The following is a 14,307-nucleotide window of genomic DNA, read 5'->3' on the forward strand; positions in this document are numbered from 1 at the left end:
CCTCAACTTTGCCAATATAGGCATTTTCTCAAGGCGACAAGCTGGGGAGAGATGATTGCACTGAGATGGTGCAAGATTTACACCCACATGTATCAACACACATGTACGTTGAAGGGGACATAGCTCAAGTCATGCATGAGGAGAGGATGTGTAAGTTTAAATATTCTATTAAACTGCCTTCATAGGGTGACACTGGGTCTTTTCAACCCTTGATTACTATCATGACACCATCTTTTGGGATTAGCCCAACCAGAAGACTGATTGCTTAAGCCAGTTTTGGAGGGGAAGTGAGGACTCTGGAGAATAAACAAGATGGTAGGTGGCCAAGTTGCCAGGCGCAACAGGTCGCTTACTAGATGTCATCACACAGAACGAGATGTAGCCTAGTTGGATCTCTGAGATTTCCTCCCAAGGCCAGATCCTGCAATATAATTGCTAACTAGATGTCTCTATAATAGGTAAAAATGGATCTCTATAATAGGTTTCAACGTTTCTCTAAAAGGGAAAAAAATCTATTAGTACTAACAAAGGTTCTCCAACAAACCAACACAAAGGTTCTTCTCATTAATTAATAGATTTTTTAAAAAGAGTTTTTACATAAAAAGCATGCGCTTAAGAAATAATACTTTAATACTTTTTCTCTAAATTAATTAATGATTTTACATTTTTCACTCATTGTAGAGGTAATTGTGCACCATGCGGGTAGCCTGGGTCCCCCGTCGAGCTGTATGTATCCATCAGCTGTGGAGCTCCAAATCGTTGTGATCCTGGAGCACCTTGCCTGCATTGTTCCGATCAGCTAGTTCGCAGTGTACGAAGTCGCAGTTGTAGAGGACGTGAAGAAGTACGAGGGCGCAGAGGAACATGGGGACGGAGCCGAAGACCCAGAGGAGGAGCGGGAAGGCTACGTAGAAGCTGCGGGAGCCCAGGGCGTGAAGAACGGCGCCCCTTTCCAGCAGGTCCGCGACGTACTCCGCGGTGATCAGGCGGTCCAAGGGGATGTTTATCATGTAGTTGACATGGTTGAGGAAGCGTATGGACTGCGTGTGGCATAGAAACGACACCATGAAACACCCCAGCACGGCGAAGGACTTCACGGTGCCGGACACGCTGCCCAACGACGACGCCGATGAGCCTTCTACGCCGCCCCCCGGCAGCTGCTTGAAGCTGCTGGCGAAGGTGAAGAAGGTGGCTAGCGCGGCCGTGAGGAGGACCGTCGTGGTGGCCATGAGGGTGGACTCCATGATGCTGTTCCGAAGAGTCTGCACCGCCAGCACGTTCTTCTTGTGGTTCTCCTGCAGCACCAACACATACAAGTGAATCAATACGCTAGCAAATATGAAATTGCCTAACCTATGCGTCCTTGCTAGGAGTGGAAATTAGTGGAATACTATGAGCATCTCGTAGACCCAGAGTCTTCTTGCTTTCTGGTTGATTCCCGTCACCGTTTGCCTGGGGCATGTTCGGACTTTGTAGTACAGAAAGGCGTGGTAAACCAGCAGGAGAGCGATGGCAGCGATCGCCAGGACTGCGTCGATGATCGCTGAATTCCGCCAGCCCATCGTCTGGGTTCCGTCAGATCGACGATGCTAGAAGTCTGATGATCGGCGGTGGTACAGCAGTGCGTAGAATATACGAGGCTGGAGGAGGAGGAGGGGGTGGTGCTCTAAGGAAGTGTGAAGGGGTACTGCAGCAGGTGGTGGCGCAGTGACGTAACACTAGTGGAAGGCAATGCTGTGGCGTTCCTCTTTTCTCCCATTGGATTAACCCTGGGCTGCAAGGAGAACTAGACACAGTGGAGCCGCCTCTCCATCCCAATTACAACAACGCGTGCAGCACGGCATGAACCGGTCTCCCACACGCAAAAGCATGCGAATGCGAAAGGCGATGGTATATGTCCTCCCGGGCAGGGGCCGTTATAGCGTAAAAGCAGACAGTTGCCAAACACGCAGCAAGTGCGTGCAGCTTGAGACGCCAAAGCCACCATCACCGTCCACCACCAGTAAAGTAGGTCGAGGGCGAGGTTAGTGTGAGTGGAGAGAATATCTTGGAGATTCTCATTCCCCTTTAAACTTTCTAGGTCCTTCCACTTATTTCATTATAGGTGCCACTACACCAGTCTTTTGCAAATATTGATTTGACATTAACCCAAGCAAAATGAACCAAAATGAGGACCAAAAGGCTATATGACTAGAAACATAACCGAGCTTTAAAAAGTAGTAAAAATGTTTAGTAAAGAAATACTTCCAATAAATATCTGAAAAAGGAAGGGAATCATAAGTAGAGCATCTCCATCAAGAGTACTCCATGCAACAAGCAAAATATTCATGGCTTTGTGATTCATATAGATGTAACTTCTTGCATTTGAATATGTAATGTCTCATGCAAACAGTAAGTAATGATGGCAATTATCCTCATTTAAAAATTGATAGATCATGATAAACTAGTCCATTCTTGTGTGTTGCATGAAATAACTATATTTGATAAATGAAGAAAGAAAAATGTTACAAAAAAATTGATATTAAAAATAAACAAGAATGCATATGTAAATGAAGCTATAAATTGGGCATCGTGCAAAACACAACATGTATTGCTTTCTTGTTTAGGCAAGGAAATAAGTAAAAGCCCAAATGTTATGTATAAAAAAGAAGTGTATATATTTTTTGGAGACTAAATACGTTGGCACCTCCTAGGTAAGCAGTGCTCGTCAACAAATAAATGGAAAGAGGAAGAAGCGTGAAAAATTCTAGGGTCCACACTATGACACCATAAATGGAATTGCTTATATATAATAGATTTCACGCACTAACTGTGTGTGTGTGTGTGTGTGTGTGTGTGTGTGTGAGAGAGAGAGAGAGAGAGAGAGAGAGGGGAGGAGATGCCGCACCCAAGTTAAGAGAAATAGGGGTGGGCATGAGGTGCAAAGTTTACAAACTTGAAAACTTTTACACATGCCATTCTTATAGTGATAATAAACTCGCTCAATCATAACCTGTAACATCCTATCACTACAACACAAACCTCTATTAGCAATGCCCATTTCCGTTCTATACGGGCATTGTTTTTTTTTTTTGAAAAACGATCCTTCTATTAGTTAATGAGAAAACGCCATAAGGCTACAAAGCTCACCTCGCAAGGAGGGATAAAAAAACAAAGTGAACACCTGAGCTCCACCCCCCGTGGGCTGGCCGCTCTCTGGGGGGCCTACCTAGTAGTACATGTGGGAGGTGAGAAAAGCCAAACTGGATGCCAAGCGACATCCTCGCCCCTCGCGGTGAGGAAAGGGCCAGGCTGCCAAGTGCGGAGGAAAGCCTTGCGGCGACCTCTCATGCGATCCGAGTCGCCCTGGAGTTTCCCCCACCAGTGTCCTCTCAGGGTGTGAATGATGTCCACCCAGAGGGCCTGTATGACCTCCGCCGGTGGAGTCGCCTGGCGGTCAATGGCCTCCCTGCATCGGGCTCTCCATATGTGCCAAGCCGTCATGCTGCTGATCATCTCCCATCTGTGCCCGACCCCCTCCTGAGGGGCTGCCGAAGAGAAGTCTGGCGTCGGAACCACCGCCATCGCCCTGTCAGAGACCTGGTGGATGGTCGCACTGCTAGGGACGTCCTCATATCCAAGGGCCGGGCCGCTGTCCATGGCCCAAGCCACCGCACCCCACGTCACCAGCATCTCACCTGGTGAGCCTGCAAAAACCATCTTGAGAGCGCGCTGCCAGACCTGCTGTGCCTGTGGGCAATCCCATAAGCAGTGCCGCTGCGACTCCTGTGCATGGCCGCACGGAGGGCAGGACGCTGGGTGTCTGCCAAAAGCTAGCCAGGCCCCCACAGCCAGTCCTCTATGCACTGTGAGCCAGAGAAAAAGCGTCACCTTCCAGGGCCGGAAGCTGGCCCAAAGGCGCTGCCAGAAGTCCCTAAGAAAGGCAGGGGAGAGCCCCTGTCGCGCCGCCAATGCTCGGCCGCCGCCGGGGTGCTCGCTATCCTGTGCCTCTGAATCCGCCGCCCCAGCCTCGCTGTGTACTGAAAAAAGGGGATGCCTGGGCTGGTAGGGGCCGAGTAGGGATCTCGCCAAAACCACTCACCTGGATCCCACTGAAGGCGAATAAGAGGCCTGCTGTCCCAAGCCCATAATTTCCAAGAACAGTCCTCCCCTATCGAGGCCGGTGAGGGGTCTACATGCCACTGTCTCTGATGAAAGCCGACCACCCGCACCCTCTGAAAAATACAACCCTGTAGCTCATCCAAGTCTAGTCGTGTCCTCTGAAGCTGGCCACCCTCTCCCACCTCGAAAGTGAGTGGGGCGACTCTCTCCGCTGTGCCGCATACCGCTAGAAGGATCTCATGCCGAGTAAAGACACCCATCCACTGTGGAGGTGGAGGGTCTTGTACTGGGGTCCGCCACTCCCGGGGGATGGCCGCCTCAATGTCCTGTCTCATCATCTCTCTGCCGCTCATCCCACTGAGTCTCCTCTCCTGAGCCTCGAGAGGCAACTGCTGAAAACATATCCAGTCGTCTAGGGACTGGGCTGGGCCGGAGCTCAACGGGCCCCACGACACGTGAGACCGCGATCCAACCATATGGCCACTGGGAAGTCGAATCAAGGGGTTCCAGATCAATGGCTGCCTCTCAGGCGCTCCTCATCGGTGCCCGGGGGAGTCTGGAAGAGTGACGATCTCAGATGCGCCCAGGCCCTCAGGAGGCTAGCTGCAAAATGCTCCTCGAAGCCATGGCCCACTCCTCTGGATCGCTGCTCTGTAAAGATCCACCTGATGCTGGGGGTCCAGGGGCCGCTAAGAGAAGGAGTGTGGCTGAGCATCCTGGAAACAAGAAACTCCTTCCACGGCTCAGCGCCTGGTAGGAGGCCACGAACTACCAACTTGCCAAGCAAAGCTCGGCTTTGGCAAATAGGATCAACAATGCCCAGGCCGCCTCTCTCCCTCGGCTGAGTGATCACAACCCATGCCACCTTGGCCCTGGCGGGCCGCCCGTCGCCACCGGACCAAAGAAAGTTCCTGATGAGCCTCTGCACACCTGGCCAATGCACGCCCGAGAGAAGGCCCAGCAAGAAGTGATGTACCACATGGTAGCAAGCAGAACCTGGTTGGCCACAACTACTCGACCAGCCAGAGATAAACGAGCGGTACTCCAATACAGAAGCTTCTTCCGAATGCTCAGAAGAAGGGGGGCTATCTGCTGCTCCGGAGATATGTCAATGCCCACATAGCATCCCAAATAGCACACTGTAGTGTCGGGGGGCAGCCCACTGAAAACCATCAACTGGCCTCCAAGTCGGGGGGGGGCATAGAACTGACCCACAACCCACACGACTTGTGCCAGTTGATCAAAGCGCCCGAAGCTCTGCAAAACCTATCCATGGCTGAGGCGAAGCGGCGGAGGTTCTCCTCACCTCCCTGAAGATAGACAGCAGCTATACGAGCATTGTTACACACATTGTATTGAGCATCGTATGTGCGACGCTCAAAACAACGAACATACATCGCATAAGTAACGCATTTGCATCATTTAAGCGACGTTATCTGCATGGCATAAACGATGCTTGCCATTGCATAAAGATGGTTCATTAAAAATAAATGTTTCATCGCTTATGCGATGGACGGGCAACGATTAAGTGACGCCCAATGTCTCTTTTACCCTATTAAAAACTAGCATACTAGTGTGACGGTTCTCTCTGTCTCTCTCACATATACACATTACAGTACTCTCTCTCTGCCTCTCTCTCTCTCTCTCTCACACACACACACATATATACAGTGTCAAATTACTCATTTTCTCTCTCTCTCTCTCTCTCTCTCTCTCTCTCTCTCTCTCTCAAATTGGATTGAGTACACATTAAAGAACTCTCTCTCTCGAAGGTTGAGCACCAAGTGAGCAAAGATCAGTTCAGCATGGCGGATTATAACACCGATAAGCACATAATTATACTTCAACAATTTACATTTTTGCATAAAGTCGAACAAAAATAAAAGCTCATGTAAATATATGTAAATACAAGCTCATGTAAATAAAAGAGTACAAAGTATGTAAAGTGATCAAATGTCTATAAATGGTAAAATCTGGTGAGTACATTGACATTGATCTGTGCCTAATGGCACTCTGTCAATCTACCTCCATCATTCCTCATGGCCGTGCAACTCCTATGGTTTAGAAAACTTCATTAGCTAATGTTTGAATACTTTAATTAGAGGTAGAATGAAATTTAATTGAGATTGCTTACAAAAGAGTAGATGGTGGAGGTAGTTGTGTCTTAATATACCTATAACCATGTGTCTCTATCTCCTGAGGAGTGGGCTCATGACCTAGTCCTTCACCTGTTATTTAAAAAACACATGAGTTATCGGTTGATATAAAGAACATATGATACACACTTACATGCACATATAACATTAGAAGAATTCGGAGCTCATTTTGGGGCCCTGTAAGAAATTCACTATTTTCTTATTTATCTTGCTCTTAAACTACGTAAAATAGTCACAACAGGTCCAAAACCGTCAGTTTGAGGCAATAAATATACTGTTGCTCACAAACAACGAGGTCTTATCAATGATCATTAAAAGCTTTGAGAAGATACCTTTTTCATATGTTTGGCTCACACGTATGAATGATTCTTCTGTCAGTATTACATAACTAATCTGTCTCATTTCGAATTTAAAAATGTTTAGCGCCTTCTTCAACTCTCAAACAAAATAATATATAGTAAGAAAGAATACATCGCATTGTTGCGAAACATGGCAGAAGGAGAAACCAGTAGGAAACGACTTCATCATTTCCATGTCGACTTGGAACAACAGTATGCACCGATATTGAAGTGCCAAAAGAGTTTGCATCCACGCACTGAGCAAAGAGACATGCGGCGGAAAGGAGGTTTGCAGCATATCGACTTGTGGTGTGACGGAAGCATCTATCCAACATGCATCATTAGAAATTCAACACCTCCATTCTCTAATCCAACAACTCTATTGAAGTTTGTAGGCAATGGAGTAAATGGATTGTATGGATACGTCTCAGCTCAATGTGCTAATGCAAATATGTACAAGAATTTATATCTACGAGAGGAGGCAAACAGAAGGCAAGATAAGATAGAGTGTGTGGCATTGAAGCAACTTCTAGAAAATGAGAAGGAAGAACATAAAAAGACAAAGGCAATGCTACTGAAAGCGAGGAGAAAAGGCACTGTATTAGGAGAGAGACTGTATTAGGAGAGAGACTATGGAATAGAAAAATCCGGAACATTGCAGAGTTGAAGGCTGGCTCTGGAGGATGTAAGCGCAGAATTCAAAAAGCAAGGTATGACGATATCTCATTGTTAACTTCCATTAATGAGCATCCAAATTGTTTAAACGAATGAAGAAGTTCCAAAAAATTTCAATGTAAATCAATGAACTTTTAAAGGTGAGTTATAATTGTCTCATTGTATAATTGTAGATGTGTTTCTTTCTTGTTGTAGGGAAATTTTAAGGCTTGGTGAAGTAAATGAAATTCCAATCTTGTTCCAGTGAAGTAAATAAAAGGTTTAGTCTCTAAAGTTGTCGTGCAGAGCTTGATAGATGAAAAAAAGTTCAAAAGGGTGAAACATGATGCTGTCGAAAAGTTTATATCAGAAAGTAGAGTTGATGTCGAAAAAATTCAAGAAGCCCTAGATATGAGTGGGGTGAGTAGAAAAGGATATGCTTCAATCTTTAACATCGTTTCTTCTACTCTCAAAGATCATCGGATAAAACGTGTATTGTTACCCACCCCAGCAGCAGCAGTGTGGCGCCAAAGAGGTCTTCTAAATTAGGAAATAGATGGCTTCATTGGACAATATTTACATATCAAAAATGTGTATGAAGGGGCCAAAGGAAGGACTGTATATGATCCTTTGAATAATATTTTTGTGGAGCTGCAACAATTACAGAGAAGAATGGTGGAGTTTTATAACATCACACTTGAGGAATGTAAAGGAGTTTTAAAGTTTGTTGTTAAGCTTGATGAATGTGAAATTGTAAAGGAAAAGAAGATAGAAAGAGTGACTATTACCTTGATGAATCGGGCACTTGATCCATCAATCACAAAGACCAGTTCAAAGTACTTTAGCGTTCAATCAGAAAAACATGTATGGTGGTTGGGATCATTTGATGTATGAATTTTCTTATTTTGGTGTTAGTATTTGTTGAATATACATGTATATTTTTTAGTAAACTTCTACCATATATCATTCTACTGTAATGGCAGGTGAATACAGAGGACCATGAAACACTTAACTGGGTTTTTCAACAGACAGATATACCCTCAACTGTAAGGAGTCAAATTTTAGGGGGTCATCTTCATGTTCCAGGCAAAGGTGATTTTCAAGTAGAATGGCATATGGCAGGTGATCTTAAGACATTGAAGTGTATGTACAATATCAGTAAAGGGGGTAACTCCAAATCTCCTTGCTTGTATTGTAAACAACCAGCCCATGTCTTGGATTTCAAATGGTGGAGAAGAGCGGACAAGGAGGATCCAAATTTTAAAGCAGTTCTTGATATTCCATTATGCAATGTTCACATTTGCACATTGCATGCATTGTCTAGAATTATTGAGAAACTTGTTTTTCTATATATTGGATTTGCCTGGAAACTTCGTCTTGAGGTGAAAACAAAAGAGGCAATACAATCATTGGAAGCGGTATTATCAGAAATTGGTCTACATGGTGGAGATGTTCATATAACAAAAGACCGTAAGAAATCTACAAATGGTAAAGAGGTACCTATCAAGCCATCCATTGGTGAAGTAAAGGCCTGAAGGTTTTTATCACGTCCACAAAATACAACAAGAAAAGGGGGTAGACAATCCCAATATGTATCATATAACAAAAGATCTTAAGAAATCTACAAATGGTAAAGAGGTACCTATCAAGCCATCCATTGGTGGAGTAAAGGCCCGAGGTTTTTATCACGTCCACAAAATACAACAAGAAAAGGGGGTAGACAATCACAATATGTATCCAGAATAAAATACAGTGTGTGGAATAAAATACTTGCTAACTCCTCCTCCTTTTCCTCATATTCTTCCAAGTCATGATCTTGAGTAGACTTTTCAAAAACACCAAGCTCAACATAATGTAAATAAATGGCAAATGCAAAGCTCTCCTCCAATATCCTACAGCCCCTCTTGTGGAGATTGCAGATACCCTTGAAGCAGCAAGGAAGAACATCAAATCTCCTATTCAATTGATACCTCAGCTTATCCTTTTGGCATATGTCCTTGATATGCACAAAAGCTTCATCCTTATTCACAATCCTTCCATCTGCTGTCATCTGTCTAAACACCTCAAACTGGTCCTCCAAAAAGTGCTTGTGCCATTAGGAAAAAAGGGAACTCATTTTGGGGCCCTGTAAGAAATTCACGTTTTTTTTATTTTTCTTCACCCAAAATCAGCAAAAATATTAAAGCAAGTACATGCAACTACAGAGATTCGCCGAAAAACACGATTTGGTGTCAGTCTGGCATCAGGTGATTCGGACATCGCCGACACGTCCGGAGAGGTCCAAAACCCCCAAAATGACACCGGAAGCGCTGAAAACGAGCATTCGGAGGCCCGAAAAAGGCCGAAAAGGGCCGGCCAGGAAAATTCGCTGGGAAAAGCGATTTGGTGTCAGTCTGGCATCCGGAGGCCCGAAAAAGGCCGAAAAGGGCCGGCCAAGAAAATTCGCTCTGGGAAAAGCGATTTGGTGTCAGTCTGCTAGAATGACACCAAATCGCTTTTCCCAGAGCGAATTCTCCTGGCCGGCCCTTTTCGACCTTTTTCGGGCCTCCGGATGCCCGTTTTCAGCGCTTCCGATGTCGTTTTGAAGGTTTTGGACCGCTCCGGACGCGTTCGTGACGTCAGAATCACCAAATTTTGCATTGAAAATCTTGCACTGATGATGACAATATCAATTATAATAAATGAAAAAGATATCTTCATTCAATGCAAACTCGCCGTTCTCTATCTGAATATGACTTTTATTCTTTTTTCCTCCTATATTTATTATTTCCTCCAACGTTACGTTGGCCCTCCATTGATTGGTCGAGGGCTATTTTTCCTAAACCCTAAAAGGCCCCAAAATGAGTTCCGATTTTTACTAATGTGAGACACAATGTCAGTCAATTTTAAAGGAGTATTGAACATCCTGTGAAATGTTGGATACTCCCTCTGGGCATTGGACTTTTGGAGAAACTCAAAAAGCTGTAGGTCTGGTGACATTTGCTCTTCCAAAATGTTCCTTGGCTCACCCGATTTGATTACTTCTTTGCTACTGGTACTCTGCCCCTTAGCTGTAATGCAAAATACAATAGCAGAAATAAAAAATAATTCATATTTTCTCAAATAAAGAGGAGTAAATTCAAATAATGTTCACCTGGACTTTCCTCATCTTTGATAGAGTATTTTGACAAGTCCAATGTTCTCTTGGCTGGAGCATTATCCAGCACTGTACAGGCACATAAAGATAAACAGAGAGAAGAGAGAAAACGATTCATTATCCTTTTGGTTGGAAAACGTGATTTTGACATGTCTTTGCAGCCAAAACATTGAAATCGCGTTTTGTTGTTGCGAAAAGAATGTAGTTAAAGGAGAGGACATAAAAGAATGTACTGGGGTTTCTACTAGAAAACGTGATATTATGTCCCCTTAAAGCTTTCCATCAAAACAACCTTTTGATATTGGAACTACAACAAGTCGGGTGACATCAACACAGACGATAGGTTGAGATGCTTACATTATAGAATAAAACATTAGATCAGTACCTCTTTTTCCTCTGTCCATGCCCTCCTAACAAATGTGTATGCAAGATGACCTTGAATAGGCGTGGTTTAGTGTTGTAGAAGATAATCTGTGCAGGATGACCTTGATAGGTGTGGTTTAGGGTTGTAGAAGATAAATTGTGGTTTAGGGTTTAGGCTAACGCCTGATGGGTGCTTGAGTGAAGGGGATGGTGAAAGTGTTCAGTAGATGGTTGGTGTGGAGGAGAAAAAAAAGGACATGATAAAAGATTCTGCACAGAAATCGAGGACACATCATCATGACGCACGTGGTAAGTACCGTTGACCACACGTGTGACATTTATTGTGGCACGTGCCACGCGGGCATGATTTTCGAGGCATAAAGTATACAATGTGCTAGTCTACTTGCCCTCCTCACATGTCTGTTCAGTACAACATCTCCTCCACAAAAAAGGCATCTCCGAATGAAGGATAGCATTCAGCATCTCCTTCTCCGACGACTGAAAGATACCATCATCATATCCCCATCTCAACCGAGGTCAAGTACAGAGCATTCTGAGAGGGTAATCTCCTGCGAAACTGAAACCCTATTATTTTATTCCTTAAATATATTCGATGAATAGACAATCCTTAAAAAATTCTTTCAGAAAATGAAGTGCATATAGATATCGTTGTTTTTTCTATTTTTGCCGGGAAACGTGATTTCCATGGGTCTATTCTTCAAGAACCTTGAAAATCGCTTTTTATTGCAAATATTTGTCTCATGCTATTCCGTTCTTTCATAATACATCAGCATGAAATAAAATGGAATAATTTGTAAAGAGATAGTACAAATTAGTGGGAAAACGCGATATGAACCTATTTTCCATCAAATGTTCCGAAATCGCGTTTTCTGGCAAGACTCTTTCTTTGATATGCTGTCTTGAGTGGAAGCTTACCTTATGTTGTCATCTTTAGAGTTAATTAAATATTTTGCTTATTAGTCTTTCAGTTCTGATGGCAAGAACAAGGAAACTGCAAGGAGAAAGGGAAGTGGGCCTAACCTGGCAGTGTGGCTGGAGGTCAAAGTCCTTCAAAGGGGAGGTCAAAGTCCTCCAAGAAGGGCAAGCCCATGCACATGCTCCAGATATGCCAGAAGAAGAGAATCAATCAGGGAGCAAATGTCCTCAGGGAGATCAGGAAGGCACAAAAGGTTGTAGGCTTCACAAATCCCATGGCTCCTTTCTAGAGACTTGTGAGGCAAGTATGTGACTATTGGGGTGTCGGATTCAGGTGGTGTAGGACAGGCCTTCTCACCCTACAGGAGTTCAGGCTCACTAGAGACTGTATAAAAGCTCTTTCCTAGAGGAAGTCGTACCTGACAGATACTCTCATCCTGGCTACTCTCTAGTACGTGTTTTCTAAGATTAATTTTTGTACAAAAGTATAAATCCTTTTCAATCTCAAACTGAGTCACCTTGTGCAGCATGTTCAAGAGCAAATTGCATCATGGGATTATGCACAGGATCTTCATCACTGATCCAGGAATCTCTTTCAAGCTCATAGATCACACAGAGAGCAGTGCAGACATTGCAAAATGGTTCAATTACTGCAATTTTGAAGTAGTTGATGTCATCTTCCTACCATACCACTCCAAGTAAGTACACATAGATTTTAGATTTCACAGTACTTTGCTTTTTTGGTTCCTTTATCTTTCTAGTCCTTATATTATTCTTCTTTTTGTAGCTCTCATTGGAGTTTTGTTTCCATTGACCTTGAACAAAAGAGATGTTATACATTTAACTCTCTTCAGGGTACCCACCAGGAGCTAGGCCTGTAAGTCTTATCCTTAATGTATTCTCATGAAACTTTGGAGTATGGAGGATGCTAATATCAAAGAAATTTGATAGTTCTCACATTTCCTTTGGTATTGTAGTGGCTTGAAAAGACTTTTTGATGCCCTAGACTTATGTCCTCCAAATACAAATTTACTCAACCAGATTGAACCAATTGCACTGCAGGTTTGTGGAAGAACACCAATCTTATTTTATCTTCTGTATAGAGAACTGTTTATCTTTATTGAAATTCTCATAATTTATTTACAAACACCACAACAGAAAGACCCATATTCTTGTGGATGGAGATTACTTATAGAGCAGCTGAATACATGTTGGACTCCTACTATGGAGAGAAGCAACTTGAGTTTGTAAGTCAAAAGATTTATAACAATCATCAAATTTTTTAACATAAATGCGGTCAGTTTCTGAAAATAATATTTTCTTTATTACAGATGCAAGAAGATAGTTTTGGCTGTGACTATGTCTATAGTTTCAGAGCCAATACAATTTTGCGGTTGCTAGGACTTGCTTCTCCTATTCCTGCATCCCTTCCAATTCTGAACCAGCCAATATGCCCTTCCAATATTGATGTAGAAGTGATTACTGAGCAGAAAGATGATTTGAAATCTTTCAATCTAAATGATAACATTCTTGATGGGTTCCAGAAAGTTCAATTTCAGCCTTCCAAAGTGCCTGAGGAGATGAAAATAGAAGATGAGCCTCTCCCACGAAATATGAAGTCTTCGGATGTAACTGAGGAGCAAAAAGGAGACGCCGAGGGAGAGCCATATCGACAAGGAGCCTTTATCTGGGTCTTTGGACCAAAGCCAGGCTCAGCCTGAGCTAGAAACCCAAATATAGGATTATTTGTACATCTATAGATATACCCTCCTCTGTACATCTGAGAACAACAACAGTAAATGAAAAGATAAATGCAATTACTTCTTCTCAATGGATCACTTCTTGGTTTGAAAATGTTAAGAATTCCATAATGCTTTTACTGTCTGCTAAAAGTGTATATGAATTGTCTATTATACCTGAGTTCAAGATGATTGAACTATCTGAATTGTTCTGCTTGCAATATCTCTGCATTGTATCTTGCTTTCTCTTCTTTGCAGTATCTGAAACAAAATCACAGTTTGAAAATGAGATGTCTACATTTTTTGAATTAAAATTTTGATAAAACAATTTTGCCAATCTTGAATGAGTACTTTAGGAAACTCAGTTTACCTTTTTGTTGTAATGGATGCTATTAAAATGCCATTCTCGACAACATCTATATCAATAATATCATTTTCTAGATATGAAGAGCTCTCATCTTGTTCCATTGGTACAAGTTGTGTACCTATCATCCGGCTTCGTTTATAATAAAATGAGAAAATAAAATTCTGGGAGGCAAACATGTACTTGAGATTGATTGTGTCATGGACAACCTCACAATACATAGTGTTGGCCATAATTTTATCCCAACCATCATCCAAAAATTTTGGAATGTCATCACAGCCTTTTGCTTTAAAAGAAAACATAGTCTTACAAACTCGGATTGAATATTCTTGAAAAATATCTATGAAAACATTGACAGGCATAAAAACTGTGATTTTGACTATTCTTGTTGCAATATTTGGTTTCAATGAATGCTGCACTTCTGCATATAGTTTGGCTCTATATGCCTCTATTATACTTCCATCGGGAACATGTAAATCTTCTCATAATTACTTACAAAAGTGGAAATAAAGCCCATCCT

The 14,307-nt window shown here is 43.0% G+C and overlaps 1 protein-coding gene across 1 annotated transcript; it reads right to left on the minus strand.

The window, feature by feature from the left end:
• Positions 1–620: 620 nt before the first annotated feature.
• On the minus strand, positions 621–1,866 carry LOC147624884 (uncharacterized). The gene is made up of 2 exons (XM_086818882.1): positions 1,392–1,866; positions 621–1,295 (listed from the first exon to the last, which is right to left on the minus strand). The coding sequence occupies exons 1-2, from the start codon at positions 1,560–1,562 to the stop codon at positions 738–740; spliced, it is 729 nt and encodes a 242-aa protein (XP_086675008.1). The 5' UTR covers positions 1,563–1,866; the 3' UTR covers positions 621–737.
• Between the last annotated feature and the right edge of the window lie 12,441 nt (positions 1,867–14,307).

The sequence above is a fragment of the Cibotium barometz genome, chromosome 24 (genome assembly GCF_041138505.1).
Source record: "Cibotium barometz isolate CiBa-2024 chromosome 24, ASM4113850v1, whole genome shotgun sequence".
Taxonomy (NCBI): domain Eukaryota; kingdom Viridiplantae; phylum Streptophyta; class Polypodiopsida; order Cyatheales; family Cibotiaceae; genus Cibotium; species Cibotium barometz.